Source organism: Gopherus evgoodei, chromosome 9, assembly GCF_007399415.2.
Source record: "Gopherus evgoodei ecotype Sinaloan lineage chromosome 9, rGopEvg1_v1.p, whole genome shotgun sequence".
NCBI lineage: Eukaryota > Metazoa > Chordata > Testudines > Testudinidae > Gopherus > Gopherus evgoodei.
The window spans coordinates 105,601,067-105,624,050 of record NC_044330.1 but is presented as its reverse complement, the minus strand read 5'-3'; the positions used below and the strand labels follow the sequence as shown (position 1 = coordinate 105,624,050).

General features: G+C 46.4%; 1 protein-coding gene across 9 annotated transcripts in view; it reads left to right on the top strand.

The window, feature by feature from the left end:
* Positions 1-22,594, top strand: part of DOCK11 (dedicator of cytokinesis 11) — a 121,376-nt gene extending 98,782 nt beyond the window's left edge. For 8 of the 9 annotated variants that reach the window (XM_030574598.1, XM_030574596.1, XM_030574595.1 and 5 more), the window contains 3 exons: positions 1,446-1,546; positions 3,140-3,278; positions 21,461-22,594. In XM_030574598.1, the coding sequence (XP_030430458.1) occupies positions 1,446-1,546; positions 3,140-3,278; positions 21,461-21,583 (363 nt within the window). In that variant the 3' untranslated portion in view covers positions 21,584-22,594. Of the gene's footprint in view, positions 1-1,445; positions 1,547-3,139; positions 3,279-21,339; positions 21,358-21,460 lie in introns of all 9 variants that reach the window. The other variant, XM_030574600.1, reaches the window with a different exon arrangement.
* The last annotated feature ends 390 nt before the right edge of the window (positions 22,595-22,984 follow it).

Here is a 22,984-nt window from a genome sequence, read left to right as displayed (position 1 = left end):
TAAACACTATGCCTAGTTGTGTTTGCAGAATCAGGCCCATATGTACTTGCCCATTATTTGTGTGTGGCAGGTGTTGGTTATATTTAACAGCTCTGAAGGACTGATCTGGAAAATACAGACAGGAAACAGCTTCATGAGTCCTGACCTGTCCCCAGTCTGAGACATGGCCCATGTGTCTCAAGAGCAGGGGCAGCTCCAGGCACCAGCATGCCAAGCGCGTGCCTGGGGCGACAAGCCACAGGGGGTGCTCTGCCGGTCGCCGCGAGGGCGGCAGGCAGGGTGCCTTCGGCGGCATGCCTGCGGAGGGTCCACTGGTCCCACGGCTTCGGCGGACCTCCCGCAGGCAAGCCACCGAAGGCAGCCTGCCTGTTGTGCTTGGGGCGGCAAAATACCTAGAGCTGCCCCTGCTCAAGAGGTCACTCCCTAAAAAGGAAATGATGGAATGTCAGTTTCTTCATTTTTCTTTTTGTATGTAAAGATCATAAATAGAAAAGTAAAGTCTAGCACAACCCTTAAAGCAAACCGTTGTAGCTGATAAACTCCTATCGTGCATTCTTTTTAGTGTATCTAGATTGCTGAAACTTCAAACCTGTGTGTAAAATTGTCTAATACAGATAGCTTTGTTGGTGCTTTTCTTCTCTGAAAGAGATTTTTAATAAAGTGAGCATCAATCAAGATTATGTCTAGAATGTGTAATTTCATTAGACTGTAAATGTGAAATAACAGCAAAATAATGGAATGAGATGATGCAGACAATGGATATTGAATCTACTATTAACGTAGTGCAAGTTCAGTAATTTTTAGTTTACAGGGTGTATGTTTCTCCATGTCAATATAATAAAATACATAATATGGTCTCAGATATCTGTATGAAATGCAAGACAGCGAGGCCCTCTTTCATGCACATGATATGGGACTGGTGATAATAAATAAAAAATTGGGAAAACATCCTGAAGGAAATAAAACAAATACTAGCAATAAAATTTGAACAGGACTGAAAGGTTTATATTAGGAGCTGGCCTCTTAAAGAGATTCAAACCAGGAATATATCGAATATAATGTCTTTAAACATTTTCTGGGAAAAAAGGGAGATGTTAGTAATATCGTATGATGTCAAGATTCAATATGTTGCTTAATATTGTTAATTCTGTATGAAGATATACTTACCAAGACAATATCATCACAATGTCTTATTGAAAATGACTCAGAATATCAGTAAATAATTTTTTTCCATTCCAAAAGGCCTAACATTTTGAACTCCAGGTGTCTTCTATTCTGTTACATAAACAGTACTATAGTATTATTATCCCATGACCATATAGAAATGCACATCTAGTGGCATGAAGTAATAGCTTAAGTAATATTTCTAATAGAGCAAATTTATTACCCTCTGAAATTAACCGAAAAGCTGCAGCATAAATAAGTTCTCACATTTTGGGTTTTAGGTTAATGCTGGTCCACTGGCCTATGCTAGAGCTTTCCTGAATGACAATCAGTCCAGCAAATATCCCGCTAAGAAGGTGACTGAGTTAAAAGAAATGTTCAGGTAGGTTACTAAGTAATTGAATTAGCCTGCTGGCCATAATGGGATATATGTTTTTTCTTATATTTTTAATGATCAGAGTTAAGATTTGAAATACTAATTCAAAGATTTGGTACTGTCCTTCTGATTTTGGAAGGAGACTGGTTTCCGCTTTCCTAGCCCAAAAGTATCCTGACCATGGTGAGCTTACCGAATCCTAGTCAGGACATCTTGGCTCCTTCTAACCCTGAGACCACTGCCCGTCGCGCTGACTCAGACTGTCTCATTGATTTTTATACTCCCCCATGATTGGTCTGTCTGTATCCATCCATGTGTCTCTTGTCTTAGATGGCAAGCTCTTTGGGGCAGGGATTCTCTCTTCATTCTGCATTTATACAGCGTGTAGCACAATGGAATCCTGGTTCATGACTAGAGCAGTTGGGGCTACAATAAATAACATAAAACAATAATAATGGTAATAATTAATAAATAATGCACCAGCAGTTGCTGCACACTGAAGCTGACTCTGTAGCTTTCATGTGCTATCAGGTGCCCAGTCTCAATACCTAGACAAAACTGTTTTTTAAAAGGGGAAATGTCTTGCTAAAAACCAAAGACTGTGTGTGTTTGTTATTTTTTTAAAATTATGCTTCATGTCCTGATCTTTCAAGAGAGACTTTTCTAGGGGGACTGTCAAACTGGAAAGAACTTTTAAAATATTTAAATAAATCCATTTACTGTCCATGTGGTTCCATTTTTCTCACTTCCATTGCCACTTTTGCAAAGATATTTGATTTCAAATAAGAATTTGTCTTGCTTCTGTCTATCAATCTATCTATCTGCCAGTCTATCCTGTCATTCTCTCTGTAGTCTAAGAATTGTGCCCAACTCTGTGTCTCTCAAGAGATAACTAAATATATTAAATAGCTAACTTCCCGCCCTCCATTCAGTTAGGGCCATTGCAGGTTTTCCCCCACTTTTGTCCTTCCCTCTCTCCTCCTTCCTACTAGTCTGCCTTTGGTATCTAGAATTCCTCCAGGAGCAATGAGGCACACCCTGCCTGCTCGCCTGCTGCTGCTACTCCCTTTGCTAGGTGCAGCTGCCTCCCACCCCACACAGCTGACCAATGCACAGGGGGAGCAGGCTGTGGACTCTGCTTTCCTGTCCGCTTTGGGGCACTGGGCACCCCTGGGAAGTAGTGCCAGACGCTTATGGTTGCCACGAAAGAAAGAGGGAAGACATCTTGTACCCCTAACCCTGCTGCACAATCTTACGGTCCCAGCAGCTCTATCCCTTTCATAACGGCCTTTGAAAGTCAGACACACACAGTTATTTCACCACAGCCGCAGACAGGGGAGAAGTGGTCATGTGAAAGAGAACTTAATCCAAGAGTAAGAGTAACAGTAACAGATGGGAATAGACTACAAACATCCTTTTTTGTTCAGGGCCACCCAGGAGAGAACCTGTGGGTTGCTTTTCCGATTAGATGTTGCCTTGTGCTTGCCCACAGGGCGAATTTGTAAACAAAGTCGCACACATCCATTTGTTTTTTTGGCTCCAATCTGCAAATGTGGATGAGAAACAATAATGCCCAGGGCCTATTTCTTTCATCCGCAGGAATTTTATACAGGCCTGTGGACTTGCTCTGGAACTCAATGAGCAGCTCATTAAGGAGGACCAAGTAGAGTACCATGAAGGACTAAAATCAAACTTCAGAGACATGGTGAAAGAGCTTTCCGACATCATCCATGAACAGGCATGTATTAAAGAGACTCCAAAAACTATGCTGAAATATTATCTCTAGTCTGTGAGCACAAGGTAGTAAAATCACATTCCATTGGCAAATTAGTGACAGGAAGGTAAGAGAGGGGTCATCTGACTCTCAAAATTCTACAGAATCATTTCAGTGAAGGGACTCACTCCCTCCTTTTCTCCCCTCCTCCCAGTGGCCAGCTCCAGGTCCTCTAGTTGGTGGGAATTTTGATAATACAGTATCTTCAGAAATGGGTCAAGCTGGGTATCATTTGCAAACCCTTTCTTCCACACACTCAGTTGTACCAAACATGGCAAACCTAGAACAATTATATAGCTACCAGTAAGCGTGGGACGACTCACCCCTGGGGCACCTCCTGCTGGTCATCTCAGGAAATGAGCTCTACAGCCCTCGGAGCACTCTGCAGGCTGGTGTCCCGCTGCCGCTGGCCCTCGTGTCCCTCCCGGACCCAGTGCCCTTTACCCGGGGGCTGTCCCCTGGCAATACCCCCACCAGTCTCTAGGGGTCTCCCTTCTCTGGGAAACCTTCAACCCTCTAATCCCCACATTGCCTCAGTCTGGGCTACTGCCAGTCATCACCAAGCCCTGCTCCCTGGGGCAGACTGTAGTGTGTAGATTCAGACCTGCTGCCTTCCTCTGCCTCCCAGTACCTCCGTGGGCCTTGGACCAGGCCCTGCAGCCTGGGGACTTGCCAGCCTGGAGCTCCCCTGCTCCTCTGGCTCTCCCCAGCCCTGCTTCACTCCCAGTCAGGGGCAGCTCTAGACATTTCACCGCCCCAAGCACGGCGGCATGCCGCGGGGGGCGCTCTGCCGGTCGCCAGTCCCGCAGCTCCAGTGGACTTCCCGCAGGCGTGCCTGCGGAGGGTCCGCTGGTCCCGCGGCTTCGGTGGAGCCGCGGGACCAGTGGACCCCCTCCACAGACATGCCTGCGGGAGGTCCACCGGAGCTGCGGGACCAGCAGACCCTCCGCAGACGTGCTGCCGAAGGCTGCCTACCTGCTGCCCTCCTGGCGACTGGCAGAGCGCCCTCCACAGCATGCCGCTCCAAGCACGCGCTTGGCGTACTGGGGTCTGGAGCTGCCCCTGCTCCCAGTACCCTTTCTGCAGAAAGCCAAGCCCTGCTCTCTCCCAGCCTGGAGAGAGACTCCCTTGGGCCTCTGGTTTACAGCCTTCTTATACAGACATCACTGCTAGACCCATTGTCACACTGATTCTCGTCCTTATCACACTTGGACTTCTCTGTACAAGGAAGGCTGCTGGCTAAACATTTGCATAGTGGTGAGCACCTGGTCTTTGCGCACGAGCATTTGATTAGCTGAAGGACTGATTGGGCAGCACATGGTATTTCACACGACTAGTGTGATCAGTCCATCCTCCAGCACCTCTTCATGCCTGATAGGGGATGGTAGTTTTGGATATGTTTGATCATCCCAGAGCCATTCCATTGCTTGAGAATTTGTCCTCTAGACAGCACCCCTTCTAAGTGGCAGTTTTGCTTTGTCTACCTGCCTCTTGGAAAATGTCTACCAATGTAATGTTGGCAAGTGTCATAATGTTGGTCTTCAAATGGCAAACTTGGCATGTGAACACCTCCAGTGTACTTATGACATCATCAGTGACTGTCTCAGCTCTTCCAAGCACCTCCAGAGCCAGGACAGAGTCTTTGGAGGCTGAAACAAAAGCCTTTCAGTAAGATAATTTGGTCTTTCCAGCCAACCTCCAGTAGTGTTACTTCTGAAAGGGTGTAGAGACCTGGCAGAGTGGCAGCTTTTAATGGTCTGAGTGACAGGAACAGGTCTCTGAGGGATACCCTGCGATTCTGCTCTTCAGCAGCAGGCACAAAAACAGAATCTTCTGAAAGTCTTGGGCAGCATCTCAGTGACATACCACGGTGCAATCCAATCAGTGAGGGGCTGTCTCACTATTGTCCCGTAACCTTCTGTGCCTTCCAGTGTCTTGCTGCTGTAGCTCCCACCTGGGCTGCTCACAGCCTTCCAGCCACCCAGTGTGTCTGTGTGTGACTGTAAACTTCCACCACACTTGGGTTACTTCTGCAGCGTGACCCCATCATATTCCCAATCGCAGATTTCCTCCCATAAATGTATGTCCTGTGCCACCCAGCCCTCTCCTGGACAGTTCAAATGTATTAAGTCCATTATTCCTTTAAGGGAATAATATACACTAGTTTATTATCTTAAATAGTTACCCAGTGTGACAGACCCAGGCCAGTAGGGTACAGGAGTCTGGTAGAGGGCAAATATACTGGTCACTGGATGAGTAGTTTTCTGTTCCCTGAGTGACCAGAGCAGGGGCTGCACTAGAGTAATCAGGAACCTACTAGAACCAATTAAGGCAGACAGGCTGATTAGATCACCTGCAGCCAATCAAGGCAGGCTAATCAGGGCACCTGGGTTTAAAAAGGAGCTCACTCCAGTCAGGTGGAGAGGAGGCAGAGGAGAGGAAGTGCATATGAGGAGCTGGGATTAAAAGGCACAAGGAGCTGAGACTGAGAGGGTGTGCTGCTGGAGGACTGAGGAGTACAAGCATCATCAGACACCAGGAGGAAGGTCCTGTGGTGAGGATAAAGAAGGTGTTTGGAGGAGGCCATGGGGAAGTAGCCCAGGGAGTTGTAGCTGTCATGCAGCTGTTACAGGAGGCACTATAGACAGCTGCGATCCACAGGGCCCTGAGCTGGAACCCAGAGTAGAGGGCGGGCCCGGGTTCCCCCCAAACCTCCCAACTCCTGATCAGACACAGGAGGAGTTGATCCAGACTGTGGGGAAGATCACTGAGGTGAGAAAATCTACCAGTAAGCGCAGGACCCACCAAGGTAGAGGAGGAACTTTGTCACACCAGACACTTTAAGATAAACACAGTGGATTAGGTAAAACAGTAAAATAAGTTTATTAACTAGAAGGAGAGGGATTTTAAGTGAGTACAAGGAATGAGGCATAAAAGTCAAAATGATTACTAGAAAAATAAAGATAACACTTTCTAGCGCCTAACTTAACAAACTGTATTAGATTCAAAGCAAAATTTTTTACCACATGCTTCCAAGAGTGTTACTGACCAAACTCTTCCAGTCAGGGCCCCTTCCTCAGAGGCCAACAGCTGCTTCTTTTGTCTTCTCAGGTGCAAAGAGTGAAATGGATGGGGGAGAGAGAGGAAGAGGTCTCTTGGGGTGTTTGCTCCTCCTTTTTATAATTTCAGTACCCCCTCCCCTTGAAAAACATTTCCAGCTGAGAACCAGGAGATGGAGGTCTGATGGAGGAAGGAGACCTCCAGCTGTTTTTTGCTAAGATGCAGATCTCTTTGTCCATGTCCCCTTTTCTTGACAAAGAATGGTCACTGGATACATGAGGTCCCATTAGCTTTCTTGGCATCTGGCTGGGGCATTGGCTTGCCCTTTGTTTTAGAGAAACAGGGTTAGCCCCTCCTCAGACTTAGCTGGGAAACACTTCAGTCATGATGTCAGTTTATGTTCATAACTTTACACCTAATGGTGCTACACACATTTTACCATGATATTACTGATCAGCAAGTTATAAGTATGGCGTGCATACCATCTCAATTGCACAGAGAGCACTAAAACATCTGAGTCTTTTGCAGACACATGGAGTTCAGTTGCACCTCTCTTTGTGGCATTGATGGCATGCAAGATAATTTTAGTGTCAGCCTCTTCATGAGAGCTATGAAGAAACTTCACTGAACCATGCATGGCAACAGCTTCATAATGCCATGTCTCACATGTTGAAACTGTGAATAATTAATGCCTTTGGGCTAACCACAGAAGAAGCAGGTGTTCTTCTTCGAGTGCTTGCTCATATCCATTCCAGTTAGGTGTGCGCGTGCCGTGTGCATGTTCGTCGGAAGATTTTTACTCTAGCAACACTCGGTGGGTCAGCTGGGCGCCCCCTGGAATGGCGCCGCTATGGCGCCAGATATATACCCCTGCCGACCGAGCCACCCTTCAGTTCCTTCTTACCACCTGTGTCGGTCGTTGGAACAGTGGAGCGCAGCTTAGCTAACCTCCACTTCCCTAGCTACTCGTAGTTCTAGTGTATATAGTTATAATCCTTTTATATATATATTTATATTGTTATACGTTTTTTCTTTACTAGTATAGTTAGTTTAGTAATAGTTAGCGGGGTACAGGGACTAGCCCCTTCCCCGCACCCGGTGCCGGAGCGCATGCCCGGCTCACCAGATTTTAAACCGTGCTTGGCCTGCCACAAGCCGATGCCGACAGGAGATCCGCACGACTCCTGTTTGAAGTGCCTCGGGGAATCGCACTTGACAGCTAAGTGTCCCATTTGCAAGGCTTTTAAGCCGAGAACAAAAAGGAGCGGGACTTTCTCTTACCTCTCCGCTTTTGGCACCGAGCGATGATCAATCGGCAGGCAGAAGCGCCTCCTCGGCACCGGACCCCGCCAGTACTGCCAAGGTCTTTTGGCACCGGCTGTCGCTGGCACCGAAGTTGACTCGGCACCGCTCCCTCTCTCCAAGGTCGAGAGAGCCTACGACTCCTCCTGCCAGTGCCTAGTGCCTGACGGCTCCCCGGCCCACGCCATGGTTGAGCTCCCTGCTCCTGCCGCTTCCGTGCCACCTGCACTGCAGCCAGAGAGCTCGTCTAAGTCGGGTCACCAGGCACCGATGCCTGCAGAGGCACCGATGACATCAGCACCGTCGATTCTGGTCCCATGGAGCCATCAAATCCAGTGCCTGACAGCTCCCCGGCACGCGCCGTGGTTGAGCCCCCTGCTCCTGCTGCTTCCATGCCAACTGCACCGCAGCCAGAGAGCCTAAGTCGGATTGCCCAGAACCGACACCTGCCGAGGCACTGACGACGCTGGCATCATCGATCCCGGTCCCACGAGGGCCGTCGAATCCGGTGCCTGACAGCTCCCCGGTACGCGCTGTGGTTGAGCCTACTGTTCCCTCCACGCCAGAGACATTCCCAACGGCAAGGGATTTCATTGCCATGACAGAGTCGATGCTGCCTGACCCCGGCACCACCGGTGCGGGTAATACAGTCTCTTGGCAAGCCTCCCTTGGTATGACCATCCTCTGTCAGCACAGCAGAGCGGCACCGTTCATGATCACGGTCCCGCAGACGCTCCAGGTCTCGTCAGCACTCCCGCTCCCAACACCACTTGCAGTCCCGGTGCTGTTCTCCTTGGTACCAGTCGCACTCGCCACACTGGTTGGTATCCCGTTCGCCGACCCGCTACTCTCGGCACCATTCCAGCTCCCGGCACCACTACAGGCACCGTGACTCCCATAGCCGCTCCCGACATCGAGCCTCAAGATCTCGGTCGACCTCCTGGCACCGCTCTGGTCGCAGGTGTGGATCTCGTTCCAGGTACCGGTATGCCTCCCGGTACCGGTCCCTGGTGCCGAGTTGGGCAAGGTCCGATAGAGTCAGAGACTCTGCCCATGGTTTTTCAGCACCTCCATGGCCATCCAGACACACATCAGTGTCATCCCACATGGACAGCTCTCATGCTCAGGACCGCGATTCTGATGTGCCCACCAACAACCTGAGAGCCCGTCAGGACCTCCTAAGGAGGGTAGCACTCCCTATGGACCTCCAGGTGGAGGAGGTCCCAGAGGTAGAGGACCCGGTAGTGGGCATTCTATCGGCGGTTGCCCCACTAGAGGGGCCCTACCCATTTATTTGGACCATCCAGGCGAATGCCAATACTATGTGGCAGTCCCCAGCCTCTATCCCTCCTGCAGCCAGGGGAGTCGAGCATAGAGATATGGTGCCCTCTAAGGGGTACGACTACTTGTATGTCCGTCCTCCTCCCTACTCACTAGTCGTTGAGTCTGTTAAGGAGAGGGAATGGCATGGCCAGCAGACGCCAGCCCCGAAATCGAATGAGGCTAGGCGAATGAACCTACTCGGCCGCAAGGTGTACTCTGCAGGGGCCTTACAGCTCTGGGTGGCAAATCAACAAGCCTTGCTTAGCCGCTATAATTATAACACCTGGGTGGCGGTAATTAAGTTTATGGAGCTTCTCCCTCAGGGCTCCCGCCAAGAGTTCGCTGCTCTCTTTGAGGCAGGGAAACAGGTGGCCAGAGCTTCCCTCCAGGCCTCGTTGGATGCAGCAGACTCAGCAGCCAGGACTCTGGCCTCGGGTGTTGCCATGAGGCGCATCTCATGGCTTCAGATTTCAAACCTCCGGCCGGAACTGCAGTATACCATTCAGGACTTACCATTTGATGGTACAGGCCTCTTCGCGGCAAAGACAGCACCAGGCTGCAAAGCCTGAAGGACAACAGGGTCCTACTGCGCTCTCTCAGCGTGCATACACCGGTGACCAAATGCAGGCCTTTCCGTCCCCAGCCACACCGCCGTACTCTGTGCTTAGCCAGAGACAGGACTTTGGCAGACGGCGCGGCTGAGATGGTCGCAGATGACCGTCAGGACCCCTAGAGGGCCAAGATGAAGGTCCTTCGCAATCACCATCGGGACCAAAGTCGAACTTTCGAAGGTGCTCCCGAGGGCGGCGTACCAGTTACAGGCCGGGATCCCACTCCTACTTTCTCCTGGCGTGGTCCCAGTTAACTTCAGATCGCTGGGTCCTACACACAGTGGAGTATGGGTACCGCCTCCAATATGTTCCAACCCTGTCCCCCTTCTGAGACCCCTCTCACGAGCAATTCCTCTTACAAGAGGTGCAGACGCCGATGGACGAAAGGGGCAAGGGGTTTTACTCCCATTATTCCTTAATCCCCAACTCGAATGGAGGTCTCAGACCTATCCTAGACCTGCAAGGACTCAACCAGTTGATGATAAGGTTGAAGTTCCGCATGGTATCCCTGGGAACCATTATCCCATCCTTGGATCCTGGAAACTGGTATGCTGCCCTCGATATGAAGGACGTGTACTTTCACATCGCCATCTTCCCTCCGCACAGGAGATACCTCCGCTTTCTAGCCAACCGTCAGTACTTCCAGTTTACGGTCCTGCTGTTTGGCCTTTCTACAGCCCCACGGGTATTGACCAAGTGTATGGCCGTAGTTGCCGCCTACCTTCACCGACGTCAGATATGCATTTTTCCGTATCTGGACGACTGGCTTATCCGAGGAGACTCCGAGACACAAATCACTCAGCATGTGGGCATCATCAAGGACCTATTCACACGTCTAGGCCTGATGATTACTACAGAACAATCAACTCTGGTTCCCACGCAGAGGTTGGACTTCCTAGGAGCTATCCTGGACTCCGATCTAGTCAGAGCCTGCTTACCACAGCCGTGGTTTCAGGCGATGGCAACAATCATCCGAGGTCTGCAGACTTTCTCAACGACCTCGGCTCACACTTGTCTCGGTCTCCTGGGTCCCATGGCTGCCTGCAAGTTTGTAACCAAACACGCCAAGCTCCACCTCCGTCCTCTCCAACTTTGGCTCAACTCGGCATACTGCCCGGACAGGGACCCAATGGTCACGATAGTCACCATTCCCTCGAGCACCCTAGGCTTCCTAGAATGGTGGCTAACTCCCTCCCTGGTGTGGGTAGGGATGCCGTTCCATCCGCCCCAGCCCTCACTGTCCCTGACGACGGACGCGTCATCTCTCAGCTCGGGTACTCACCTCGGTCATCTTCGAGCTTTGGTCTTCTCAGGAGCTGGCATTCCACATCAATGTCCGAAAATGAGAGCAGTCCGCCTGGCATGCCAGTGGCTCCAGCAGCAGCTGCGAGGCCGTGGTGTCTCAGTGTTTACAGCCAACACAACGGCCATGTGCTACATAAACAACCAGGGAGGGACATGGTCCTCCCCCTTTTGTCAGGAGGCCATCCATCTCTGGGACTTTTGCATAGCCCACTCGATAAATCTGGTAGCATCTTTTCTCCCAGGCGTTCGGAACGCCTTGGCGCTTCGACTCAGCAGGTCTTTCCTGTCTCACGAGTGGTTGCTCTGTCCCGATGTGATGCATTCTGTTTTCCAGAATTGGAGACTTTTCCCCACATAGACCTGTTCACTTACCGCGAGAGCAGGAAATGCCAGATGTTCTGCTCCTTCCAAGATCTCTCCCCGGGGTTGATCTCGGATGCTTTCCTGATGCCGTGGAAGGGCCAACTCCTTTATGCCTTCCCACCATTCCTGCTGGTTCATTGGGTCCTGCTCAAACTGCGCAGGGGCAGAGCGCGCATCATCATGATCACTCCAGCGTGGTCCAGGCAGCACTGATACACCACGTTGCTCAATCTGTCAATAGCCAACTCAATTACCCTGCCACTCCACCCAGACCTCATAACTCAGGACCACGGCAGGCTTCGCCACCCGGACCTGCAGTCTCTTCACCTCACGGTGTGGCTGCTGCGTGACTAAACCAGGGTAGCAGGAAGCCTTCCACCTGGTCAACATACCTGGCCGAGTGGAAGCGTTTCTTCTACAGGTGCAATACGCTCGATCTTACTCCTACTGAGGTCTCGATCCCCTCTATTTGGCCTACCTCTAGCCTACAACAGCAGGGCCTAGTGGTGTCATTGCTGAGGGTACACTTGGCAGCCATCTCTACCTTCCACCCAGGCTAAGGTGGTCATTCCGTGTTCTCACACTCTATGGGTTCGAGGCTCCTCAAGGGGTTGGAGCGCTTACACCCTCAAGTACGCCGCCCAGCCCCAACCTGGGACCTCAACCTGGTTTTAACCGGACTTATGTCTCCCCCATTCGAGCCGTTAGCAACCTGCTCGTTGCTATACCTGTCTTGGAAGACAGCTTTCCTCGTAGCCATTACATCGGCCAGACGAGTCTCCAAGCTCAGGGCTCTTACGGTGGTTCCACCGTACACTACGTTTCACAAAGACAAGGTGCAGTCACAACCACACCCGGCTTTCCTCCCTAAGGTGGTTTTGGCCTTTCATGTTACCCTCACTCAACGCAATGGGAGCAACAATTGCACTCCCTGCACGTCTGTAGAGCGCTCACATTTATATTGCGCGGACAGAACCATTTCGTAAAACGCCCCAACTCTCTGTCGCGGTAGCAGACCAAAGGAAAGGCCTACCTGTTTCCTCTCAGAAGATCTCATCTTGGGTGATGGCGTGCATCCGCCCTTGTTATGACTTGGCTCATATTTCCCCAACCACATCACTGTGCATTCTACCAGGGCTCTGGCTTCATCTGCCGCCTTGCTGGCTCATGTACCTACCCACGAGATCTGTCGCGCAGCTCCATGGTCCTCGGTCCATACCTTTGCTTCACATTATGCTCTGGTTCAACAGTCAAGACATGCTGCAGCCTCTGGCTCAGCAGTTTTACATTCTGCCACATTTCACTCCTACCCCACCGCCTACGTAAGGCTTGGGAATCACCTAACTGGAATGGATATGAGCAAGCACTCGAAGAAGAAAAGATCATTACTCGCCTTTGTAACTGTTGTTCTTCGAGATGTGTTGCTCATATCCATTCCAAACCCACCCTCCTTCCCCTCTGTCGGAGTAGCCGGCAAGAAGGAACTGAAGGGTGGCTGGGTCGGCAGGGGTATATATCTGGCGCCATAGCGGCGCCACTCCAGGAGGCGAACAGCCGACCCACCGAGTGTTGCTAGGGTAAAAATCTTCCGACGAACATGCACGCAGCGCATGCACACCTAACTGGAATGGATATGAGCAACACATCTCAAAGAACAACAGTTACAAAGGTGAGTAACAGTCTTTTCTTATCTAAACACATACCTTGGGACTTAATATAAGTCAATTCTTGCCCACAGCTGGCACTTATCCCATCAGTTTTCCTGTTGTTTGATGTACTTTCTCTCCAACCTTGTCATATTCAGTTTGTGTGCATTTCTTAGAGCATGTAAGGTGCCACAAGCGTTATGTGTAACCAGATCCTCAGTGGTGGTATCCTCCAGAGATTCGGCTCCTAGTTGTTACTCTTTGTCTCCCCATTGACACTTAAAAATGATCAAGACCAAAGTAAAAACAAGGATTTTCTAATAAATTACTTTGGGATTGTATGTAATGTATGTTATATAACTATATGCATACTGTTTGCAGATGGATTCTGATGTCTTAATCAGTGCCTCATTACAACTTTTTTGGAAAAATAAGCAAAGCTGATAATACCACTGAACTGCTTCTTTTTTTCCAATGATGGCAAATCAGCTTGATGCACTCTGTCCATTTACAGTAATCTGTAATGTTAAAAAAATGATTTGGTGTCATGTTCTGAACATTAACTGGTAACACGGTACTGTCAGTCAAAGGCCACAGTGTAACTTTGTGAGGGCTGCATGTTTCCCATGCCTGTGGTAAAGTATAATTACAAAAACATTGATTTTTTTTGAAAACATTTTGTCAAATATACAGCTCGATAATTGTTCTAGTTTTGTCATGTTTGGTACCCTTGTGTTGGTGGCAGAAGGGGAATGATACCCAACTTGACCCACTACTGATGACATTCTATTACCAAAATTCCCACCAACCAGAGGCCTTCAAGCTGGAAGTGGGGGGTGGGCAGGGCTGTATTAACCAGTAAGCTAATAAGGCAGTAGCCTTAGGCCCTCCTATTTTTAGGCCCTACTGGTCAGGCAGGAGCAGAGCTGGGGCCAGGTGATGGGGAACGAGCTTGCAAAGGAAAGGCAAAGCAGCCCCCTGTGGCTTGGAAGGAGCTCAGCTGAGCTGGCAGACTGCGTTGCCCTGTGCTGTAGGCAGGAGTGACATGAGGGTTTTTGGCGCCCCAGGTTCGCCGGTCTCACGGCTCCGGTGGACCTCCCGCAGGTGTGCCTGCGGACGCTCCGCCGGTCCCACGTCTCCGGTGGATCTGCTGCAGGCATGTCTGCGGGAGGTCCACCGGAGCAGTCTGCTGCCCTCCCAAAGGCGGTCGCCTAAATGGAAGCATCGGCCCTGGCTGTAGGAATACTCTGCCAGGGATCTGGTTAACACTGATGACTGGACACTAAAAATCCGGTTACTATGGGAACCTGTGCCAGCTGTGGGTGTCATTTGAGCAGGCATTGCCTTCCCCCCACCCCCCGCACCTAGCTCCACCCACCCAGGATTTCTCTGGAGCTCTGCTTAGCTGTCAGGGAGGGAAGAGTCTCCCTCTGACCCTCTCCTTGGCTGAGGCTGGCAGGCAGCTCCAGAATGCTGCATACTGGGTCCTAGTGCCCATCACCATCATCTTCTGTGTATGCTGGGTCCTGTTTCTGGACAACTGGTGAGTGCCTGTGGGGAGCAGGGCAAGAGGATAGGGGAGGGGAAGAGGCAGTACCAGAGTAGTAGGGTGGGAAGCTTGCACAGAACCTGCACACACTCTATCCAGCTCCAGCATGAACTATTTCCCCTCCCATGTATAAAGAAAGGACTCCCACACATTTGTAGGGAAAACAAAACAAACCATTCCATTCTGGATACCAGTACTTTAACTTTTACAGTACCTTCCATCGAGGGGCTTCAGATGTATGATGCACTGTATTCAATACTGTATTGAACTGTACTAAAAAAATCCAATGTTTTTCTTTGGTGTATTTTTCTGTACTGGGATGCACAGGCAACCAAGTTCTTTCCTCATGCTCAGCCTAGTTCCACAGGCCAATGCATCTTTGTACTTTTAAGGGGTTGCAGAATCACTGGAGGAAGCTCAACATACAATGTTGTAGGTTTCTTCCTTCCTGCTCCCTCAAGGATTTTAAATCCACTTCTTAGCAGGCTGTGATAGAAAGACTGCTCAATAGACTAAAGCAGGGTCTGTCCATTTGCTGGTTCTCTAGCCTTTCAATCCATCATAAAAGTACCTCATATTTGATTTCTTTTGAGTTTCATTCCAAAAACTTAAAGCTAAATAAACCTGAAGTTAGTCCTCATTTTTCTGCTCCAACTCAAATGAACGTCTTTCCCAACTGGAAAATGTTGGGTGAGCCTGGAATGTGATTCGAGAAGGGAATGAGAACACAGGCCAGTTCCTGCTGACAGTTACACCTGTGTAGCCTTATTGACTTCAGGGAGGACAGATTTTTGCACAAGAATAGATTTTGGTTCCTTCTGCTTTTTCATACCTGGTATAAGCAGAATCTCATTCACTTTCCTCCCCAAACTCTGAGCACTTAGGGGAAAAAATAAGCAAGGTCTGCTTGATTTACACCTGCAAATGAAACAGCAAGCTCTCCCTTCATTCTACACCAGCCTTAAACACCAGACCTGATGTAACAAGGGTGTCACTACGGCAGCCTTGGTTGGATTGTTCTTTTGAAAGATCCTTACTGGTTTTTTTAAGATGCTGATTTTCAATAAAGTCTTTTTGTTCAGGGAGGCAGAGTACACAACAGGGAATAGCTCTGTTTTGTCAACTCCTAGTCATTCAAAAGCTGAAAGGCTTTAGTTTAAGTTTGTTTAATGTTTGTATAGTGATTTTGAAGAGCTAGCATAGTACAAAAGTGCTAAATATTATGACTGGGCAACCATCTAAAGATCTGTGTCACTTCTAGCTGTTACCTTTTTCTTAAAGAAAACTTAAAACAAACACATGCAAACTGTAGGGGGCTGGTGCACACAGAACTCATGCTTAGAAAACCTTATGTCAGAGCTGCTGATCACACATTCTAGAATAGACTCATAGACTCTAGGACTGGAAGGGACCTCGAGAGGTCATCGAGTCCAGTCCCCTGCCCTCATGGCAGGACCAAATACTGTCTAGACCATCCCTAATAGACAATCTAACCTACTCTTAAATATCTCCAGAGATGGAGATTCCACAACTTCCCTAGGCAATCTATTCCAGTGTTTAACTACCCTGACAGTTAGGAACTTTTTCCTAATGTCCAACCTAAATCTCCCTTGCTGCAGTTTAAGCCCATTGCTTCTTGTTCTACCATTGGAGGCCAAGGTGAACAAGTTTTCTCCCTCCTCCTGATGACACCCTTTTAGATACCTGAAAACTGCTATCAGGTCCCCTCTCAGTCTTCTCTTTTCCAAACTAAACAAACCCAATTCCTTCAGCCTTCCTTCATAGGTCATGTTCTCAAGACCTTTAATCATTCTTGTTGCTCTTCTCTGGACCCTCTCCAGTTTCTCCACATCTTTCTTGAAATGCGGTGCCCAGAACTGGACACAATACTCCAGTTGAGGCCTAACCAGCGCAGAGTAAAGCGGAAGAATGACTTCTCGTGTCTTGTTTACAACACACCTGTTAATGCATCCCAGAATCATGTTTGCTTTTTTTGCAACAGTATCACACTGTTGACTCATATTAAGCTTGTGGTCACTATGACCCCTAGATCTCTTTCTGCCATACTCCTTCCTAGACAGTCTCTTCCCATTCTGTATGTGTGAAACTGATTGTTCCTTCCTAAGTGGAGCACTTTGCATTTATCTTTATTGAACTTCATCCTGTTTACCTCAGACCATTTCTCCAATTTGTCCAGATCATTTTGAATTTTGACCCTGTCCTCCAAAGCAGTTGCAATCCCTCCCAGTTTGGTATCGTCCGCAAACTTAATAAGCGTACTTTCTATGCCAACATCTAAATCGTTGATGAAGATATTGAACAGAACCGGTCCCAAAACAGACCCCTGCGGAACCCCACTTGTTATACCTTTCCAGCAGGATTGGGAGCCAGTAACAACTACTCTCTGAGTACGGTTATCCAGCCAGTTATGCACCCACCTTATAGTAGCCCCATCTAAATTGTACTTTCCTAGATAATACTTAGTCCTGCCATGAGTGCAGGGGACTGGACTAGACCTCTCGAGGTCCCTTCCAGTCCTGTGATTCTATCTATGATTCTAATTGTGGAAGAGCTTGGTGACAAAATGGCCTGATGTGGTGAATCACTGGAGATTAACTATGCAAACTGGGTATCATCCCACAAATAATATTTGGGTTCAATGTGAAAACAGTCGTTCATTGTCCTCAACCAGTGCAACACTGGGAGGCAGCTTCCAGAGCAAGACAGCCTAAAAGACAATGCTGCCCAATGTAATTTTCCCACTACTACTTCCTCTACTTCAGTGGCATTTACACCTGAGTGGTTTTCTTTTACACAATAAAAGCTGGCTGCCTCCCAGGCTGCAGTCAGAGTGAGATAGGGTATGTGGCATAGAGGCCATAGCTTGGAGGAAACATCTGCAGGGCTTGGCTTTGCACTGTGGAGAGCTGAGGGTAGACGCAGCAGGTGGAAAGAGGTGAGCAGGATGGGAATGTTACAGTGTTCATCCTCATACAGACAAGCACTCCACTACCTAGGAGGAAGGAGGCCCAGGAAGGAGGCGTAGCATCCCTCGTGCTACCTCTTACTCAGAAGTATCTGTTTGAAGAATTGAGTGTCATGAAAGTAGAATAAACTTGTTAATTTTACATAAATAATATGTAAATATGTATGTAGAGGAATGTTTGATGCCTTTGTAATTCATACTTAGGCCCCTCATAACCTTAATCTGATCCTGGGGGTGGGGGGTAGCAAGTCCTTCCTGTCATGCTGTAGAGGGTGACACTTTTGAAATTATGATCCTATAGACTTTTACAAATCAAATGACACCTCCCATACTTTCCTATCATTAATTTGCCCACAGAATTACACATGCTCCCAGTCTGCTACCCAAACGTGGCTATATTGTGTGTCAAGGACTTAAATGGGATTTTTTCTTTGTGCTTGAAAACAGGCTCAAATTTTTCTTTCATTATTTAACTGCATATGAAAACCCAAGCCCCTGAATATGGAAGTGTGGGTGATTCAGTAGGTGGAACTCTAACCTCTGAGTTTGTTTTGAGCCTGTGTCTCATTGTGGAGTTGCCGCATACCGTGCTTTAGGGTGAAGCCTTCACAGATGCAAATAACTACGATCCTAGCCATGTATAGGCATGAAGAACTCTGGCAGTTTTTGCAAGAGTACAGTGATAAGTCTTGGCTTGCTGGCAACTTGATTAGTTACATCTTGTCTATATAAATTCCTTCCCTTGTTTTTCTGATGGTTTCTGCTACCTGGCCTAAACAGCAGTATATGTGTTAAACAGCATGTAAAACCAAGGAGGGAATGAAGTGGGTGTGTGGGTGTTATACCACTAGATATACATGCACTATAATCACACTTTGGAAATCTTCTGGGTGAAAGGTGTTGTACAGATGTAATCTATGATCAATAGTAGCATAATGTTAACAGATGCAGAAAAATAACTTGTACCATCCATTAACATAGTATGAAATCAGAGGTCAGTTGGCTCTTCAAACTGATCTCTCTACTTTTGGGATCATATCTTTAATTTATAAAAGAAAGTTAATATAACAAAGCTACAGTACCAGGTGTCTAAAATGAATAGTTGTGTTTGTACTATGTGTTTCCAAGTGTTTGTAACTTCTGATTGAACAAGATGTTCTCAGAATTTCCTAGTCATGTTATGCACACTAATTTCATCTCTCACAGGTTAGAATACTATATACAGTATAATTTTAAATGAACATGTGAAATCGAAATTTTTACATTAAAATAGTCTGGGGGGAGGGTCTGTATACAATATATAATGATTTTTGTTTGATTAAACAGTTCCCTTCATTTCTATAACTGTACCATTTTACTCTTGAAAAATATTTAATCAAATTCAGTGGTGATACAAACAGTTGTGTAAATTGATAGGAAAATGTATGTAAGTGGCAAAGTATAACTTGCATCCATTTGGCATTTGCAAACCAAGAGGATGTAATGTTGGTTGTTTTTTTGTTTGGTTGGTTCAAGTCAGCGGGAGTTTCCCTCTCTTGTGCTGGGGCTGAATTTGGCCCAGGGAGTGTTGGGGAAGAGGAAGGTATTAAGTGGGGGGGGGAATGTCTGCTTTATCTTACATCTTCTTGTCAGTTGCTTTTTCTGCTACCTGCCCCCTGCTGTGCTTTCTCTATATTATAACCCTGTTTACTTCACTGCTGAATTTTGACCAGAAAAGTTCACAGGAGTTGCACCTGCTTACTTCCACTCCTTTTGCAAGCAAGCCTGACCAAGCTATTGAATTTACATGCAGCTGCCAGAATTTGAGGGTTTTTTAATTCTGCAATATTCAAATTGAAAACAAATCAGCCAGTACCACGCCTTAGCATCACAGCGGGTAGGGGGCTCGTAGAACAGTGATGCATTGTTAATATACTCCCTATTAAAAATCCACCATCTCATTCTCTTTGATGAATGGGACAACATATTAATGCAGGGGTTGGCAACCTTTCAGAAGTGCTGTGCCGAGTCTTCATTTATTCACTCTAATTTAAGGTTTTGTGTTCCAGTAATACATTTTAACGTTCTTAGAAGGTCTCTTTCTATAAGTCTATAATATATAACTAAACTATTGTTGTATGTAAATTAATAAAGTTTTTAAAATGTTTAAGAAGCTTCATTTAAAATTAAATTAAAATGCAGAGCCTCCCAGACAAGTGGCCGGGACCCAGGCAGTGTGAGTGCCACTGAAAATCAGCTCGCGTGCCGCCTACCCCTGTATTAATGCATTATCTGCTGTTTTCAGGTTAAGTGCTAGCTAAGAATATTAGTTTTCATTAATGAAGGTTCCACATTTTGCATTGTATAGAATGAATAGCCAAGACTTCATATATACAAAACTGATCTTCATGTTTGTCTTACTTATTAGATGTAGATAATGGTTGGCTTTGAATCTTTTGTGCATTTAATAGCAACAAAACATCTTTACCAGTTTTACCATAATGAAACTCTTCTGCAAAGTTCCTTGGTTAAACACAGAGGAGAAAATTGGGTTCGTTTAGAGGCCCAATTTTAAAAAATTGGTTGCTATATGTTTTTAAAAATCAGCCAACAAATATTGTATGCTATTTTGATATGGGAGGGAGAAGGGCAACCCACTAGATGCCCCCCGAGACCCACTTTCAGGTAACTTAAGATAGTGAAGGGACAGGAAGCTGCAAGAGAGAGAGATGGGGAAGAGGAGGGTTAGAAGCAAAAGTAGATGGGGAACTGCAGTTGGAGGACACAGGGAACCACAGAAAGAAGCATGGTGCTAGATGGCCCAAAGTGGGCCAGATTCTGAGCTCAGTTCCATCAGTGTAAATCCAGAGTAATTCCTTTGTCTTACCAGTGCCCAACAGAAGGTACACTAAGCCCCCAGTAACCGACTCCAGGAGGAGCTCTTTGAAATCAGGGTACAGCAGATAGGTAGTATGTTGTAGTTTTCACCGTGCCCTGACTTTTCTGGCAATAAATGCAAGATTGATGACACAAACATTTATGAATTGGTGTTGATTTTGCCAAATTGTTTTTTTGGGGGGAAAGGGGTTTTATTTTTTTGGTTTGAAACAGACTTTTCATTCAGAATCTTCCTTTATTTATATTTTTAAAATTCAAAAAATTGCTCACAATCTAAACAAATTTTTACATTTGAATCTCTGAAAATTTTCATTTTCACTCTAACCCAAAACAATTTTTTTGACTTTTTTCAAAATTGCCAGTAAATCCATTATTGACCCATCTCTACAGCCATGCTCTCCGAGAGTACCAAAACCAGTCTCTTCATCTCTATGCCTGCAACTATGCTATATTCACCACTCCGCATTGGCATCTATTGTCAGCAAAGGGTCAATTTGCTTCTGTAGGGAAGGCTCAGAACTCCCACCTATTTAAATTTGTGTCACAGAATTTAGGTTTATTTTCTAAACTTGAGAAGTCTGCAAGGCTATAAAGCTAAATCTACTGAAATCAGACTGAGAAATATCAGTTTCTGGAGCTGTGTGTGTATTTCATTTTGTACATTTGTAAGTAAATGCTGCAGTATAATGAAGATTGATTTCTAGATCATTTGTATAGGTCATCAGATCATACTATACAATATTGATTTTGGTTGAACAACATCTTTCACAAGCAGCTTTCTGTTCTTTGGTAATACATTCCTGATGGCCACTAAAATAACATGTGTTCTGAGCTATTGTTAAAATATACAGGTATAGCAGTAAGGAATTCTTAGAGTCTTGCCTGTCTTTAAGCTGAACAGTCTCTTCTCCAGAAATCTACCTAATAATATATACGTATCATGCTGTAGTTACTGAATAACCATTCTTTCTCATTTCTTTGTTATGCTGCCTTTGCAACCCAGCTTTGAAGACAAAATTGGGTAATGCTATGCTACTTTTGCTTTGTGTATCTTTTAAAATAGTGATATCATGAGTGAATAACGAGTTGAAACATGACTTAATTACTACCTTGTTTTGGTTTAGATGTACCAAGAAGATACTATGCATTCTCCCTGGATGCACGACTCCTTACACGTTTTTTGCGCAATCAGCGGAACATCTGGTGGTGGAGGTTATGGTTCGCTTAGATCCACTGCCGAAATATAAGGAGATTTACAAGTAAAAATGACACTTTACAGATATGTCTCAGGAATACTTGGAGCTGTGCAAAGGATGTTAAAATTCAAATGAGTGACTAGTACACATTCAGTATTTTTTTCCCAAAAAATTAACATGCTTTCTAACAGGGTTCTCGCTTATTTTGCTGATCAATTTTGAAAGTGCCCGGACAATTGCACCACTGTGCTTGTTTTGTACTTTTTTAGTTAAATATATACAGTACACTGAAAGGCATTTATCAAAGTATGTATTGAATTGCGTAAGTTTGAGTTGAAATTGTAATAGTAGTCTGTAAAGTTGTAAAATGGAATATAATAAAGTGTAAAACTGCTTTGTAAGTAGAAAGTGGAGTACAGTGTATAGAAATTACCCCTGTGCAATATTTGCTGCTAAATTCCCAGTCTCTCATGGGCATGGGGTATGCTGGTCGGTGTGGAAGTCAACCTTCCCTCAGAGCACTTATGAGCAGGAGTGGCCCTAACTGTTTTGCCAGCCGTGGTGGAAAACGTTTTCACTGCCTCATCCTGCAGCAGTCAAGCCTGAAATGTATTTTTAAAAGGCTGAGTGGTGCAGTGGGTACAGCACTTCCTAGAAGCTGTCACCCAGGGCCACAGCCCTGCTCGCCCAGCCTTAGAACCGTCCCTGCTCACTAGAGATCTGGCCTCCTAGAAAGCGATTTAGGCTGTATATGCTACCTATGCACCAAGAGGCATTACTATACAATAGGTAGACTTATGTAGTTTGAATCCTGCATATATCACAATTAACACCTAATGCAGACACCACATAGTCCACAAATAGACACTCTTGTCAGGTGACTCTAAAGGAATCCTTGTTGAGCCTCTACGGGACTTAATTTCCGCTGGCTTTTGCCTCTCTTACACTGTCTGATTGAGGAACGGTCATTATGACTAAGCAAGATCTCTGATAATATAATCCTTTGTTTATATACTCTTCCTCTTCATCATTCATGGGCTAGAAGCTGAATAAACCTTGAAAGATCATGTGTGATGGAATTATTACACTTTATGTATGAGGTAAATAAATAATTAGAGACCTTCTTAAAGTGGGTCTGGGAGTCTAAAGTGCTTTGGCACCTTTCAGAAAATTCTAATGTTGTGCAAGATCCATTTTAAAGAAAGATAGGTTTTTCACTGGAATTTTCTCGGACTGAAATAACTTTTATTAACTAGACTTTTTATACCTTGTGACAAATCTCATGCTAAACCTCTAATCTCTATAATGAAAGTGGTCATTAAATAGCAGATAGTCCACACGCTATGTATGGTAACTGTCCTTTATGGGGAGCTAGGACAGGTTTCCTAGTCTTCCCATAACTGGCCCAGGTTCCTGATTAGTTAATAACAGTTACCTAAACTCAGTTAAAAG